Genomic DNA, 15037 nt, shown 5'->3' with positions numbered 1-15037 from the left:
ACTGTGTCGTTACATAGGATTAGGATGATAGAACTTCTGCTTAACTTGCTGTTGTCTTACGATCTTTATATAGAATGAGACTCCAGGAAGTGGTGCAATCAGGAGAAAGATAAAGGCATGTTCATTTGCAGTTTTACTTATATGGCCTTTTCTAGTTATTTAGATAAGGAACTTCGCTGAAACTCTAAAATACTATCAAAGTATGCAGTTGGGGATATTTTACCTCTCTTCATTATGTAAATTGTAACCGATTTATCTTGCTCAGTATTGGTAAAGGTTTTCAAGGTGTCATGAAAAGATGGGGATTTAAAGGCCAGCCGGCTACTCATGGTCAAACAAAAACCCACAGGAGGCCTGGAGCTATTTCAACTGGTGTAAGTATAAGTTAGCGATCCTCTTTTTAGTGGTGAAGATTCAGCTTTTGTGCATATGGTGCTTTGGTCTGTCTTTAGGATCAGGTCACATAATTTGAATCTTATTTCAGTTGGGTGCTAGTAAAAGTCACACTTCTATGGGTTCTGGCCTTTTTTACTTTCCAAAGCCAGACGTGAATTATCTGGTTATATCCTGTGTACTTACAGCCAATGTTCTCAGTACTGTCTGCCTACTTTCTTTCCCATCTCTGCCTCCCATGCTAAACTCTAAAGTCCACTAAAGTGATCAGGGATCAGAGTGCCCTTCCATCTGGCTTCACTGGTTCCTTAACAGATTTGTTTCTGCCTTAAAAGAGACCATTGGTAAAAGTTGTCAAGGACAATATAATGATAAAGGGGAAAGTAGTAGAGAAAGAAATGAGAAATAGACAATAGGGGCATAGGAAGGAGAGAAGGAGTTTTCTACTACTAATTCAGCCCTAGTGAACACCTCTCCCAAAGGTATAGCCTGAAGAACCTAGGGGAATGTTACTCTTTGGAGCATCAGAGGATGCAAGGTTAATTCTAAAGCTTGATAATGTATTCTACTTCTTATAAGAGAGATACAGTTGAAAAACACTCTTGAGTTAATTTCTCACCTAGCAGATTGTGCTGTCAAGCTGTTTAATTTTTTCCACTCTCTTGGCAAGGATGTTCTCTCATCCATTGCTAATGGAAATATAAAAGATTGTATTCTTTATGGGGGGAAATGTGGTGATATCTAACAAACTACCCACGTATTTGCTTTTGACACAGCAATCCTACTTCTCAGAGTTTACCCTAAAGATATTCTCCCCAAAATATAAAGATGCATTTGTACAAAATTAGTCATTGTAACATTATTTGTTATTTATAGCCATAAATGTCCATACCTGGGAGTCGGGATGAACTCATCTGAACTCCCAGGTATAGTGGAATACTATGCAGCTGAAAAACAAACAGCAAGGTCGTTGTGAAACAATGACGTGATTTCCAGGATATAACAAATGCACACGTTACCTGCTTATTTTTGCAAAAAGAAGGATGAAAAAGATAAACCAGAAACTAATAAGATTGATTGCCTACTAAGGATGAGTTAGAATAGCGTTGAAGAGCTCAATAGTGGCAGGAGTGACACTGAAGATACACTTTTTTATTACACTTTTTACTTTGGAACCATGTTAATGTTTTACATATTCAAAGTAAAATAAAAACAGGGGTGGAGGGATCCATAAGGAAATATAAGAAAATAAACCTATTTCAGATGAGTAACAGACCCTCACTAAAATGGAGGTCTAGAGTGGACTAACTCAAGTAACTTGTGAACACAGTTGTTGGCTGTATACCCAGAATCTAAACTTAAAATGTTCTGTGTGCAACTGTTGAGTTCTAATTATGTTTTTTGAAGTAGTGTTAATTAGCCATTCTGAGATAATTTTCTGTGAACTGTAGGATTGACCAGATGAATAAATATAATGATAATGGAAGCCAAGTTTCTCACTGTTAGAGATAACTGAGTCTGTCCTTCAGTCACTCTGCAGAAAGATAGTAACATCAGAAGCAGGGGTGGGAGAGTAGGACCATTCCAGCTGCCGTGGATGGATGGAGTTCAAGTCAGTTATTACAGAAGATTGGTGAGAACAGTCCAGGCAGTCCACATTTTTTCTTTGAAAGATATTGAGATGTGTTTGTATGTCCTTCTAAACACCTCGTTTGCTGCTCTCTTGTTACTGAAGTTTTCTCCTAAAGGTGTTCTCCGTCTGTGCTTTTATTGTTCTAATCTAATTAGAAAGGGAATTTTCTAGGGGTAAATGTGACTAAGTCCATGTTCAGTTTTTTACTGGGGCCTAGCAAAATGGGGGGAGGGTGTGGAATATTTTTATGACTTATTTCTTATTTGCATTTTGGTTAGATTGTTACTGTTGGAAATTGAGAGGCACTACTTGAAAAGTGCTAATTTGGGTTCTCTTCTTTAGGATGTTGCCAGAGTCTGGCCTGGAACTAAAATGCCTGGACAGTTGGGGAATGTGGATAGGACAGCATTTGGACTAAAAGTAAGTTTCTGGAGCGACTCTTTTTAGGAATAAATTAATGCCTAAATGCAAATGCAACATGTTAAATACAGTATATGTATTTAACATGTGTCAGTGTATGGTTTTACAATTATTGAGGGGTGGGGCTATATGAGCTGTGTGTGTATGTGTGTGTGTGTGTGCATGTGTTGGAGTTGCTATCATATGTATACATTTAACATCCAAGCCTTGGAAAATGCACTCATTAAAAAGAAAAAGTTAATTATATATTATTTGACTTGAAAGATTTCCACAAGGTGTATGTGAAAAAATAAATATTCAGAACATTATGTGTAATACTCTTATAATAAGCATAAGCTCCCTACATACATGTTGCCACACCATGTAAACACAGAGTAGATGGTTATATACCAGATTATTTTTTATTAAATGTCAAATGTGTGGGTGGATGTGAGTGAGGAAAAGAAGAGAGGGAGACAATAGAGACAATCAAAATAGGAAAAAAAGTACTAAAAAAGCATTGTGTTATACATCCATTGTGAAATAATTATATATTTAAAAGAGGGGAGTTAAATTCACTCTCTTTGAACTTGAGGAATATATGTAATATCTAAGTGAAAATGAGTTGTAGATATTAGGTGACATATAATTATATTTTTATTAAAACAACTAATCTGTGTATATGTGTGAAACACATAGAAAGTACATGAAGAAAATAAGCCATTCAAAAGAACCACCTCAGAAGATAATCATTGGTAACATTTTGGTGCACATTCTTTCATTCTTATTCTAGATATATATTATTTATAAATTTTAATCAGCAGAAGTTTTTTAAATTTTATATAATTAAAAATAATAAATTTTTAAATTTATATAATTATTTTTCCTCTTCTATTACTTTTATATGTACCAGTTCAGTTCAGTCTCTCAGTCGTGTCCAACTCTTTATGACCCCATGAACTGCAGCATGCCAGGCTTCCCTGTCCATCACCAACTCCCAGAGCTTACTCAAACTTATGTCTATCGAGTTGGTGATGCCATCCAACCATCTCATCCTCTGTCATCCCCTTCTCTTCCCACCTTCATCTTTCCCAGCATCAGGGTCTTTTCCAATGAATCAGTTCTTCACATCAGGTGGCCAAAATATTGGAGTTTCAGCTTCAGCATCAGTCCTTCCAATGAGTATTCAGGACTGATTACCTGTAAGATTGACTGATTTGATCTCCTTGCAGTCCAAGGGACTCTCAAGAGTCTTCTCCAACACCACAGTTCAGAAGCATCAATTCTTCGGCACTCAGCTTTCTTTATAATCCAACTCTCAGATCCATACATAACTACTAGAAAAACTGTAGCTTTGACTAAATGGACCTTTGTCGACAAATCTGCTTTTTAACATGCTGTCTAGGTTGGTCATAGCTTTTCTTCCAAGGAGCAAGCATCTTTTAATTTCATGGCTGCAGTCACCATCTGCAGTGATTTTGGAGCCCAGGGAAATAGTCTTTCACTATTTCCATTGTTTCCCCATCTATTTACCATAAAGTGATTGGACCAGATGCCATGATCTTCATTTTCTGAATGTTGAGTTTTAAGTCAACTTTTTCACTCTTCTCTTTACACAGACATCTATTTGTATCTACTGTGTGTATTTTCTTTTCATGTGTGCATATGTGTGACAGGAGAGATTTCAGTTTCCCTAATATTTAACATTTACCCATGAGGTGTAGGTGAAACTGGATTTTCCCCCAAACCTTTTCTCAGTACTATTTCTTGACCATTCTCACTTGTATAAATGTTTTCCCCACATTTGTTTGAAGGCCTGTTTGAAGGCCATCTGCTTAGCACACTTTTTAAAAAAATTAGACCCAGAGAGATGATGGCTTCCCAGTTTCTAGTTGCAAGCTCATATTAACTAAAAATAAACTTGAATTTCCACTTGTTACTCTTAATGGTGCCAGCAGAATATTGAGATATCCTAGTAGTCTTGATTTTTCAGTCACATTTATACTTAAAATGAGAGTTTTCTACCACTTACATGAGACATGTGTTGTAGTATTACAACACAAGTCATCCATAGGATTTGAAATTTTTATTCTCATCCAATATTTTGAGTTGCTAACATGATTATGACTCCAGGCTACTTATAGCCTCAGCTTTTGTATTAATGTAAGTGTATTCTCATTACTTTCAACTCTTAAAGTTTGATTTTATTTCTACTTTAGGTATGGCGAATAAACACAAAACACAATATAATCTATGTCAATGGTTCTGTACCTGGACACAGAAATTGCTTAGTAAAGGTATGTGTAATGGTCTTTATTTTCTCTTGTTCAGAGATGTGGATGTGTGCCATGAGTTCTCTTCTCACCCATATGTGACTTGAAAATAAGTTGCTGTTTCCCCACGTGTTCTTTGCTAATTTTTCTACTTATGTAGGAGCACCTGAGTGAGAAAATTGCATAAAATAACCTATAGGTTATGTCTCTAAAACCATAAGCCCACACAAAGGGTAGGTCTAAGAGGCTCTTTAGAAATACAAAAAGCTTATTAGCAAAACTACTTATTAAAAATAACAATATATCTCCATCCTTCCAAAAACTTTTTCATTTTTAAAGAGTACTTTGACATGGGAACTGGAATTATGTGAGGTGAAAGTTAAATGAGAGTCAACAGGAAAGGTGGTTTGAAGTGAACATTTTGAGAGATTTATTATTATTACTAGCATTGCTCTGTCTTTTCCTTGAAAATGCATTTTTGTGTTCAAACATGAAGATAAGAAAACATGTTGTATGAGATAGACTCGAAAAAAATTCTTAAGCTCTTAGAGACATTTTTTCCCATCAAATAAAAACAAAATAAATATTCAACCTGGGATTTAAGTCAACATAATACAAAATGAGAGATAACTTTTGAATTTTGAATTGTCCATTCTGAAAAGTGAACTTGTAGTAGAAGTGTATCAGCAGCTCCCAGAAATAGGCTCTTCATTATTCTAACAAGAACAACAGAATAGGCTGAAACTTAAATCCTAGATTTTTCCAGTCAGGTCAAGTAGGTTGCATTACTAGCATAAGGTACCAAATTTGTTTCAGTCTTCAGTTCAGTTCAGTGGCTCAGTCGTGTCCGACTCTTTGCGAGCCCATGAATCGCAGCACACCAGGCCTCCCTGTCCATCAACAACTCCCAGAGTTTACTCAGACTTACGTCCATCAAGTCAGTGATGCCATCCAGCCATCTCATCCTCTGTCGTCCCCTTCTCCTGCCCCCAATCCCTCCCACCATCAGACTTTTCCAATGAGTCAACTCTTCACATGAGATGGCCAAAGTACTGGAGTTTCAGCTTTAGCATCATTCCTTCCAAAGAAATCCCAGGGCTGATCTCCTTCAGAATGGACCGGTTGGATCTCCTTGCAGTCCAAGGGACTCTCAAGAGTCTTCTCCAACACCACAGTTCAGAAGCATCAATTCTTTGGCTCTCAGCTTTCTTCACAGTCCAAGTCTCACATCCATACACGACTACTGGAAAAACCATAGCCTTGAGTAGACGGACCTTTGTTGGCAAAGTAATGTCTCTGCTTTTGAATATGCTGTCTAGGTTGGTTATAACTTTTCTTCCAAGGAGTAAGCGTCTTTTAATTTCATGGCTTCAGTCACCATCAGTCTTACAGTAATTAAAATTCACTTTCTGACTTACCTGGTGGCTCAGATGGTAAAGAATCCACCTGCAATGCAGGCGCCCTGGGTTCGATCCCTGGGTTGGAAAGATCCCTGGAGGAGGGCATGGTAACCCACTCCAGAATTCTTGCCTAGAGAATCCCATGGACGGAGGAGCCTGGTAGGCTGCAGTCCATACGGTCACAAAGAGTTGGGCATGACTAAGTGACTAACACTTTCACTTTTCTGGAACTCTTCACTTCTTTGATTGAATTCTCACATTTTTTTTAAGGGAAAAAAATACATTTGATTAATTATTGCAAGATTTGGGCAGGTTTTTGTTTTTTGTTTTGTTTTGGTTTTGGTTTTCAGGTTTTTAGGTTTAGGTGTTTCCAAGCTCCAGGTCACCCAAGTCATACTGGTACTGGAAGCCAGCAGATTATCACTGCGCTTCTCCTAACATTTTGGCCTCAGAATTCAATGCATTCCTTTCTCCAGATTTTGTTACATCATTTTAAATCACAACCTAATAAAAGAGAAAAAAAGGAAAATGACCATTTTTCATAATAAATTATACTAGATAGCAGATGACATTTTAAACATTGCCAAATCCTCCTTTTCTCTCCATTTGCTGTATACAGTTCTAGGCTAGTTTCCAGCTAAGAACTGCTCAGGTTTACCTCACTGTTGTCCTTGACACCAACAGGGATGAATAGGTCGACTACCTTGAAATACCATATGTACAGGGTTCAGATCTGGTTGTTATAAACAGTTTACAATCAACAACACTTACTATTTAGATTTTCCATCCACTTCAACAAAGATTGCTTCCAAAAACTCAATCCACTTAATGACTGGTGGCTTGCTATCACTGAAGATGTTCAGAAAGTACACTGAGGGCAATTCCAAAAGAGGAATCCAAATACATTTTGAGAAACTGTACCATCAGAGAAATGTCTGGCCACTTTGAAGTGTTAACACACTAGTAAATATATTTCCAACAAACAGATTTTGATAAAAGAACTCATCTTGAAAAAAGTCTTTGAAATATACTATCCTTTAACTGTCTTTATATTAAAGTGTGGGTTTAGGGGAGTGTTTTGTGGGTTTGTGCTTTAAATGTCAGAAGTTTGGTAAATCTTCTGAAACTATTCACCCCACTTTGTCCATTCTTCCCAGTGATTCCATAGCAGGTGAATAAGGCCCTTGTCCTTGGGGGTCTAGGCTCTTCTTGCTGGACAGGCAGCCGCATCAATTCACTCACTCCACGGGAGCTTTTGGCTCCATCAGAATACAGAGTACTAGGCTGCCAATAACTTTTTTTTTTTTTCATTCTAAAGTTAGTAAGTGTCTTAGGGATAATAAAACCTGTTTAATCAATGTAAGCTTTTTGTTGTTGGAATTCACTAAATGTATTAAGAGAGCCTAAAGAACTGTTTTCTACAACATAATGTACTTACTATGCATGTGTACTTGTCCCTATATCCTGATTTATAATGTGAGTTTATTTTCAGTTTTGCCTGTTTCGTGTGTGTGTTCTACCTCCAGCTTTCCTAAAAAGGATTTGAACTGGTTTGCCAATATACGTAAATATAAAAGAATGAAAGAGAGAGTCCTGAAGGCAGGGAAATAATAAAGCCAGTGGTAAGATTCAGTACACAAAAACATGTACCAGCAACTTTGGCAAAAGATAGTGGAGTAGAGGGACCTTGAGTTCACCTCTTATGAGCATACCAAAATCACAACTAACTGCTGACCAACCATCAATTTAAAAAAAAAAAAAAGACTGGAACCTCCCAAAAAAGATACTCTACATCCAATGGTATAAAGAAGAAACTACAATGAGATGGTAGAGTGTGCACTTGTGATATAATCAAATCCTCTACCACCTGGCTACCCACAACCTGGAGAATGAGTATATCACAGAAGTTCTCCCACAGGAGTGAGTTCTGAACCTCCCCAGGCCTGACATCAGAAAGGAGCTCCCAGAGCATTTGGCTTTGAAGGCCAGCAGAGCTTGATAGCAGGAGCTCCACAGGACTGGGGGAAGCAGAGACCTTACTCTTGAAGAGAACATGCAAAATCTCATGTGCACCTGAAACCATGGCAAAAGCAGTCATTTCATAGGAGCCTGGGTCAGACCTACCTTGTGGTCTTGGAGGATTTCCTAGAAGTTGTCAAGCAGCTGGGTTCAACATGGGGATGTAAAAACCCGTGGCAGATATATTAGGGAGTATTTATCATGAACTATCATTGGAGGCTGATGTCTTGCTTGGGTCATTGGTACAAAGACCTGGCCCCACCCAACAGCTTGTAGGCTCCAGTGCTAGGACACCTGGAGGCCAAGCAACCAAGTGGGCAAAGACACAGCAGCATCCATCAACAGACAGGCTGCCTAAAGACTTCCTGAGCCCATAGCCACCTTTGGACATACCTCTTGATACAAGCCTACCCACCAGAGGGCCAAGAACCAGTTCTACCTATCAGTGAGCAGTCACCAACCGCTCTCCCTTCAAGAAGCCTGCACAAGCTTATAGAGCAGCCCCATCCAGCAGGGGACAGATACCAGAAACAAGAAAACTAAATCACACAGCCTGTGGAACTGAGTCTGCAAACAGATCAGATCGTCCGCTGGGGGCAACTGGTTCCTGAGCCTTTGATGATGAGCTAGGAGTGTACTGCTGGGATACACAGGACATCCCATATAGAGGGCCACTTCTCCAAGATTGAGAAACCTAACTAACGTACCACACACAAAGAAATACAAGTAGAAATTTAGACAGAATGAGGCAACAGAGGAGTATGTTTCAGATGGAGGAACAAGATAAAACCCCAGAAGAATAACTAAGTGAAATGAAGTTTAGGCATTGTATTCAAGGAGTTCGAAGTAACGATTAAAAGATTATCCAAGAACTTAGAAAAAGAATGGATATGCAGAGCAAGTAGTTAGAAGTTTTTAACAGCCAGAAAATAAGCAAACAGAGATGAATAATGAGGACAATTGAAGAGACCTTTGGGCTAACATCAGAAACACTAACATTCTTATTATAGGGATCATAGAAGAGAGAAAGGGCATGAGAAAATATTTGAAGAGGTAATAGCTGAAATTTTCCGTAACTTGGGAAAGGAAACAATTACCCAAGTCCAGGAAGTGAAGAAGGCAATGGCAACCCACTCCAGTACTCCTGCCTGGCAAAACCCATGGACAGAGGAGCCTGGTAAGCTGCAGTCCATGGGGTCGCTAGGAGTCGGACACGACTGAGCAACTTCACTTTCACTTTTCACTTTCATGCATTGGAGAAGGAAACGGCAACCCACTCCAGTGTTCTTGCTTGGAGAATCCCGGGGATGGGGGAGCGTGGTGGGCTGCTGTCTCTGGGGTCGCACAGACTCTGACACGACTGAAGCGACTTAGCAGCAGCAGTAGCAGCAGGAAGTGAAGAAAGTCTCATATAGGACTAACCCAAAGAGGGACACACCAGGACACATAAGAATCAAATTGACAATAATTAAAGATATAGAAAATATTAACAGCTACTAGGGAAAAACTATATACACGTGAACTCCCATAAGACTGTCTGCTGATTTTTGAACAGAAATTCTGCAGGCCAGAAAAGAATGGCATGATACATTTAAAGTGATGAAAAAATCTATGAACAAGGATACCCAGCAAGACTCTCATTCAGATTTGATGGAGAACTCAGAAGCTTTACAGACAAGCAAAAGATAAAGATTTCAACATCACCAAACCAGCTTTATAGCAGATACTAAAGGAAGTTCTCTAAGCAGAAAAGAAAAGGCCACAATTAGAAACAAGAAAACTATGAAATGGAAGAGCTCACTGATAAACAGTGAGCAGACATACAATAAAGGTAGGAAATCATCCATGCGTACTAGTTGGGAGGTTAAAAGACAAAAGTAGTAAAATCATCTGTATCCACAATACACAGTTAAGGTATACATAAAACAATTAGATGTAAAATATGAAATCAAAAAACAGTAATCACGGGAGAAGGGTACTAATGTGGGGTATATAAAATGCAATTGAAATGACAAAATCAGCAACTTAATCCTGTGTATATAGCTGATGTATCAAAACCTCATGGCAATCACAAACCAAAAATATATAATATATATATACACAGATAGCTTTACCATCTGAGCTGTAGGACTTCTCCATAGTTCAGATGGTAAGAATCTGCCTGCAATGCAGGAGACCTGGGTTCAATCTCTGCATCAGGAAAATCCCCTGGAGGAGGAAATGGCAACCCACTCCAGTATTCTTGCCTGGACAATTCCATGGACAGAGGAGCCTGGCAGGCTACAGTCCATGGAGTTGCAAAAGAGTTGGACACAGCTAAGTGACTAACACATACACAAAAGTAAAAGGAACCCAAACATAACACTAAAGGTAATCATCAAATCATAAGATCAGAGAACAAAAGAAAGTGGTGTGGGGGAGACCTACAGAAGTCCACAACAGTTAACAAAATGACAATAAGAACATATATTGATAATTACCTTAAATGCAAGAGTACATCATGAGAAATGCTGGACTGGATGAAGCACAAGCTGGAATCAGGATTGCTGGGAGAAATATCAATAACCTCAGATATGCAGATGACACCACACTTACAGCAAAAAGTGAAGAACTAAAGAGCTTCTTGATGAAAGTGAAAGAGGAGAGTGAAAAAGTTGGCTTAAAACTCAACATTCAGAAAACTAAGATCGTGGCATCTGGTCCCATCACTTCATGGCAAATAGATGGGGAACCAAGGGAAACAGTGACAGACTTTATTTTGGGGGGCTTCAAAATCACTGCAGATAGTGACTGCAGCCATGAAATTAAAAGACACTTGCTCCTTGGAAGAAAAGCTATGACCAACCTACAACATATTAAAAGGCAGAGACATTACTTTGCCAAGAAAGGTCTGTCTAGTCAAAGCTATGGTTTTTCCAATAGTCATGTATGGATGTGAGAATTGGACCATAAAGAAAGCTGAGTGCCGAAGAATTGATGCTTTTGAACTGTGGTGTTGGAGAAGACTCTTGAGAGTCCCTTGGACTTCTGGGAGATCCACCCAGTCCATCCTAAAGGAAATCAGTCCTGAATATTCATTGGAAAGACTGATGCTAAAAGCTGAAACTCCAATACTTTAGTCACCTGATGCGAAGAGACCCTGATGCTGGGAAAGATTGAAGGTGGGAGGAGAAGGGGATGACACAGGATGAAATGGTTGGATGATATCACCGACTCAATGGACATGAGTTTGAGTAAGCCCCGGGAGTTGGTGATGGACAGGGATGCCTGGCGTGCTGCAGTCCATGGGGTCGCAAAGAGTTGGACACAACTAAGTGACTGAATTGAACTGAAGGGGATTAATTGCCCCAATCAGAAGGCATAGACTGGCTAAATGAATACAGAAACTAAACTTGTATATGTGTTGTCTAGAGGAGACCCACTTCAGTTCTAGAGACATGCAAACTGAAAGCAGTAGGATGGAAAAAGGCATTCCATGCAAATGGAATTAAAAGGAAAGCTGGAGTAGCAATATTCATATCACACCACTTTTAAAAATAAAGAAATGTTGAAAGAGACAAGGAAATTACATAATGATCAAGGAAAGAAGATGTAACAATTGTGAGTGTATACACACCCAACATAGGAGCACCGCAACAAGTAAGACAGATATTAATAGACATAAAAGTGGAAATTGACAGTAATACTAGTGGGGAACTTAAATGCCCTCTTACATCAATGGACAGATCATCCAGACAGAAAAATCACTAAGGAAACACAGGCCTTAAATGACACATTAGACCAGATGGAAATATACGTTTCAAGGGCACATGTACCATTCTTCAGGTTTGGTCGTATGTTGGGTCACAAAGCAAGCCTTGGTAAATTTAAGAAAACTGAAATTGCATCAGGCATCTTTTCTGATCACAGTGCTATGAGATTAGAAAGCAACCAGGGAATTCTCTAGTGATCCAGTGGTTAGAACTCAGCACTTTGTCTGCTGAGGATGTGGATTCATTCTTTGGCCCTGGAACTGATATACCACAAGCTGTTTGGTGCAGACAGTGAAAAAGAAAGCAACCACAAGAAAAAAATCAAAAACATAACATGCTAAACAATATGCTACTAAACAACCAATGGATCACTGAAGAAATAAAAAAATACCTAGAGAAAAATGAAAATGAAATCATGATGACTGAAAACATATCGAACAAAAGCAGTTCTAAGAAGGAAGTCTGTAGCAGTACAAACTTGCCTTAGGAAATAAGAAAATATCAACATAGCTTTATACCTAAAGCAACTAGAGAAAGAAAAACGATTGAAATCCACAGTTAGTAGAAAATAAGAAATCATGAAGATCAGAGCAGAAATAAATAGACACTAAAAAAAAAAAAAATGTAGAAAAGATCAATGAAACTAAAAGCTGATTCTTTAAAAAGATAAACAAAGTTGATAAACTTTTAGCTAGATTCATTATGGGGAAAAAAAGGAGAGGACCCAAATCAGAAATGAAAAAGCAGAAGTTAAAGCCTATACCACAGAAATACAAAAGATCATAAGAGGCTGCTACAAGCAAGTATTACAGAAGGAAATGGCAACCCACTCGAGTATTCTGGCCTGGAGAATCCCATGGACGGGGAGCCTGGTGTGCGTCCATGGGGTCGCAAGAATTGGACACGACTTAGCGACTAAACCACCACCACAAGCAAGTATATAACCATAAAATGGACAACCTGGAAGAAATGGACAAATTCTTAAGAAGATGCAGTCTCCCAAGACTAAGCAAGGAAGAAACAGAAAATACGAACAGACCAATTACCAGTACTGAAATTGAAGCAGTAATTTAAAAACTTAACAGACAAAAGTCCAGGACCAGATAACGTCACAGAAAAATTGTATCAAACATTTAAAGAAGAGTTAACACCTATCCTTCTGAAGCAGTTTCAGAAAATAACAGAGGAATGAGCACTTCTGAACTCATTCTGTGAAGCTACCATCACCCTGGGTTTCCCAGGTGGTGCTAGCAGTAGAGAACCCACCTGCCAATGCAGGAGACGTGAGACTCAGGTTCAGTCCCTGGGTTGGGAAGATCCCCTGGAGAAGGGCATGGCAACCCACTCCAGTATTCTTGACTGGAGAATTCCATAGACAGAGGAGCCTGGCAGGCTACAAGTCCATAGGGTCACACAGAGTCAGACACGAGTGAAGCAACTTAGCACACATGCACCATCACCCAGATACCAAAATCAAAGATAATTACAAAAAAAGAAAATTACAGGCCAACATCATTGATGATCATAGATGCAAAACTCCCCAATAAAATAAAATAAAAAAAATCTAGCCAGCTGAATCCAAAAATACATTAAAAGGATCATACATTACAATCAATTGGGATTTATCCCAAGGATGTAATGATTTTTCAGTATCTGCAAGTCAATTAATATTATACAGCACATTAACAAGTTGAAGAATAGAAACAATATGGTCATCTCAATACATGCAGGAAAAGCTTTTGATAAAATTCAACATCCATTTACGGTAAAACTCTCCAGAAAGCAGCCATTGAGGGTACCTGCCTCAACATAATAAAGGCCATATATGACAAACCCACAGCTAGCATCATAATCAACAGCAAAAAGCTAAAAGCGTTTCCTCTAAGATCAGGCAGAAGACAAATACCCACTCTTGCCACTTCTATTCAACATAGTTTTGGAACTTCTGGCCACAGGAATCAGAAGAAAAACAATCCAGACTGCAAAAGAAGTAGTAAAATTATCACTGTTTGCAGATGAAATGAGACTGTACATAGAAAATCCTGAAGATGCTATCAGAAAACTACTAGATCTCATCAATGAATTTACTAAAATTGCAGGATACAAAATTAATACACAGAAGTCTGTTGTACTTCTTTACACTAACAATAAAAATCAGATGATAAAATTATGGAAATAATCCCATTTACCATCACATCAAAAAGAATAAAATATTTAGGAACAAATCTACTAAAGGAGGCAAAATACCTATAATCAGAAAACTGAGATACTGATGAAGAAAATTGAAGACACAAACAGATGAAAAGATATACCGTGTTCTTGGATTGGAGGTATCAACATTATTAAAATGATCATACTGTCCAAGGCAATCTATAAACTCAGTGTATTCACTATGAAATTTACAATGACATTTTGCATAGAACTAGATAAGAAATTTTAAATTTTGTATGGAAACACAAAATCCAGGATAGGCAAATTCAATCTTGAGAAAGAAGTGCAGAGCTGAAGGAATCAGGTTCCCTGACTTTATACTACAAAGTTACAGTAATCCAAACAGTTTGGTACTGGCACACAGACAGACATATAAATCAATGGAATAGAATGGAAAGCCCCAAAATAAAGCCACACACCTATGGTCAGCTAACCTACATAAAAAAGGCAATGATATACAGTGGAGAAAGATAGTCTTTTCAATAAGTAGTGCTGGTAAAATTGGACAACTGCATGTACAAGATCAGAACATTCTCTAACACCATTTACAGAAATGAATTGGATTAAAGATCTAAAAATAATGTGGGATGCTGTAAACTTCTACAGGAAGACGGGCAGAACACTCTGACATAAATCACAGCAATATCTTTTTTGATCCATCGCATAGAGTAATGGAAACACAAAAATTAACAAATGGAACCTAATGAAACTTAAAAGCTTTTCACAACAAAGGAAACCATAAACAAAGTGGAAAAACAACCTGGAGAATGGGAGAAAATATTTGCAAATGATGCTACCAACAGAGATTAATTTCCAAAATATATAAACAGCTCATACAGCTCAACTTCAAAAAAACAAACAACCCAATCAAATAACAGGCAAAAGATCTAAGCAGGCATTTCTCCAAAGAAGACATACAGATAGCTAAAAGGCATATGAAAAAAAAAAAAAAAAGGT

The 15037-nt window shown here is 38.2% G+C and overlaps 1 protein-coding gene across 1 annotated transcript in view; it reads left to right on the top strand.

Annotated features, from left to right (window-relative positions):
- MRPL3 (mitochondrial ribosomal protein L3) overlaps positions 1-15037 on the top strand; it is a 57227-nt gene that overhangs the window by 39530 nt on the left and 2660 nt on the right. Inside the window, exons 7-9 of the mRNA XM_010834974.1 lie at positions 266-374; positions 2369-2446; positions 4645-4722. Coding sequence (XP_010833276.1) covers positions 266-374; positions 2369-2446; positions 4645-4722 — 265 coding nt within the window. The remainder of the gene's footprint in view (positions 1-265; positions 375-2368; positions 2447-4644; positions 4723-15037) is intronic.

This window comes from Bison bison, unplaced genomic scaffold (assembly GCF_000754665.1).
Source record: "Bison bison bison isolate TAMUID 2011002044 unplaced genomic scaffold, Bison_UMD1.0 scf7180017864037, whole genome shotgun sequence".
In the NCBI taxonomy this organism is placed as follows: domain Eukaryota; kingdom Metazoa; phylum Chordata; class Mammalia; order Artiodactyla; family Bovidae; genus Bison; species Bison bison.
This window is presented reverse-complemented; position numbering and strand designations above follow the sequence as displayed.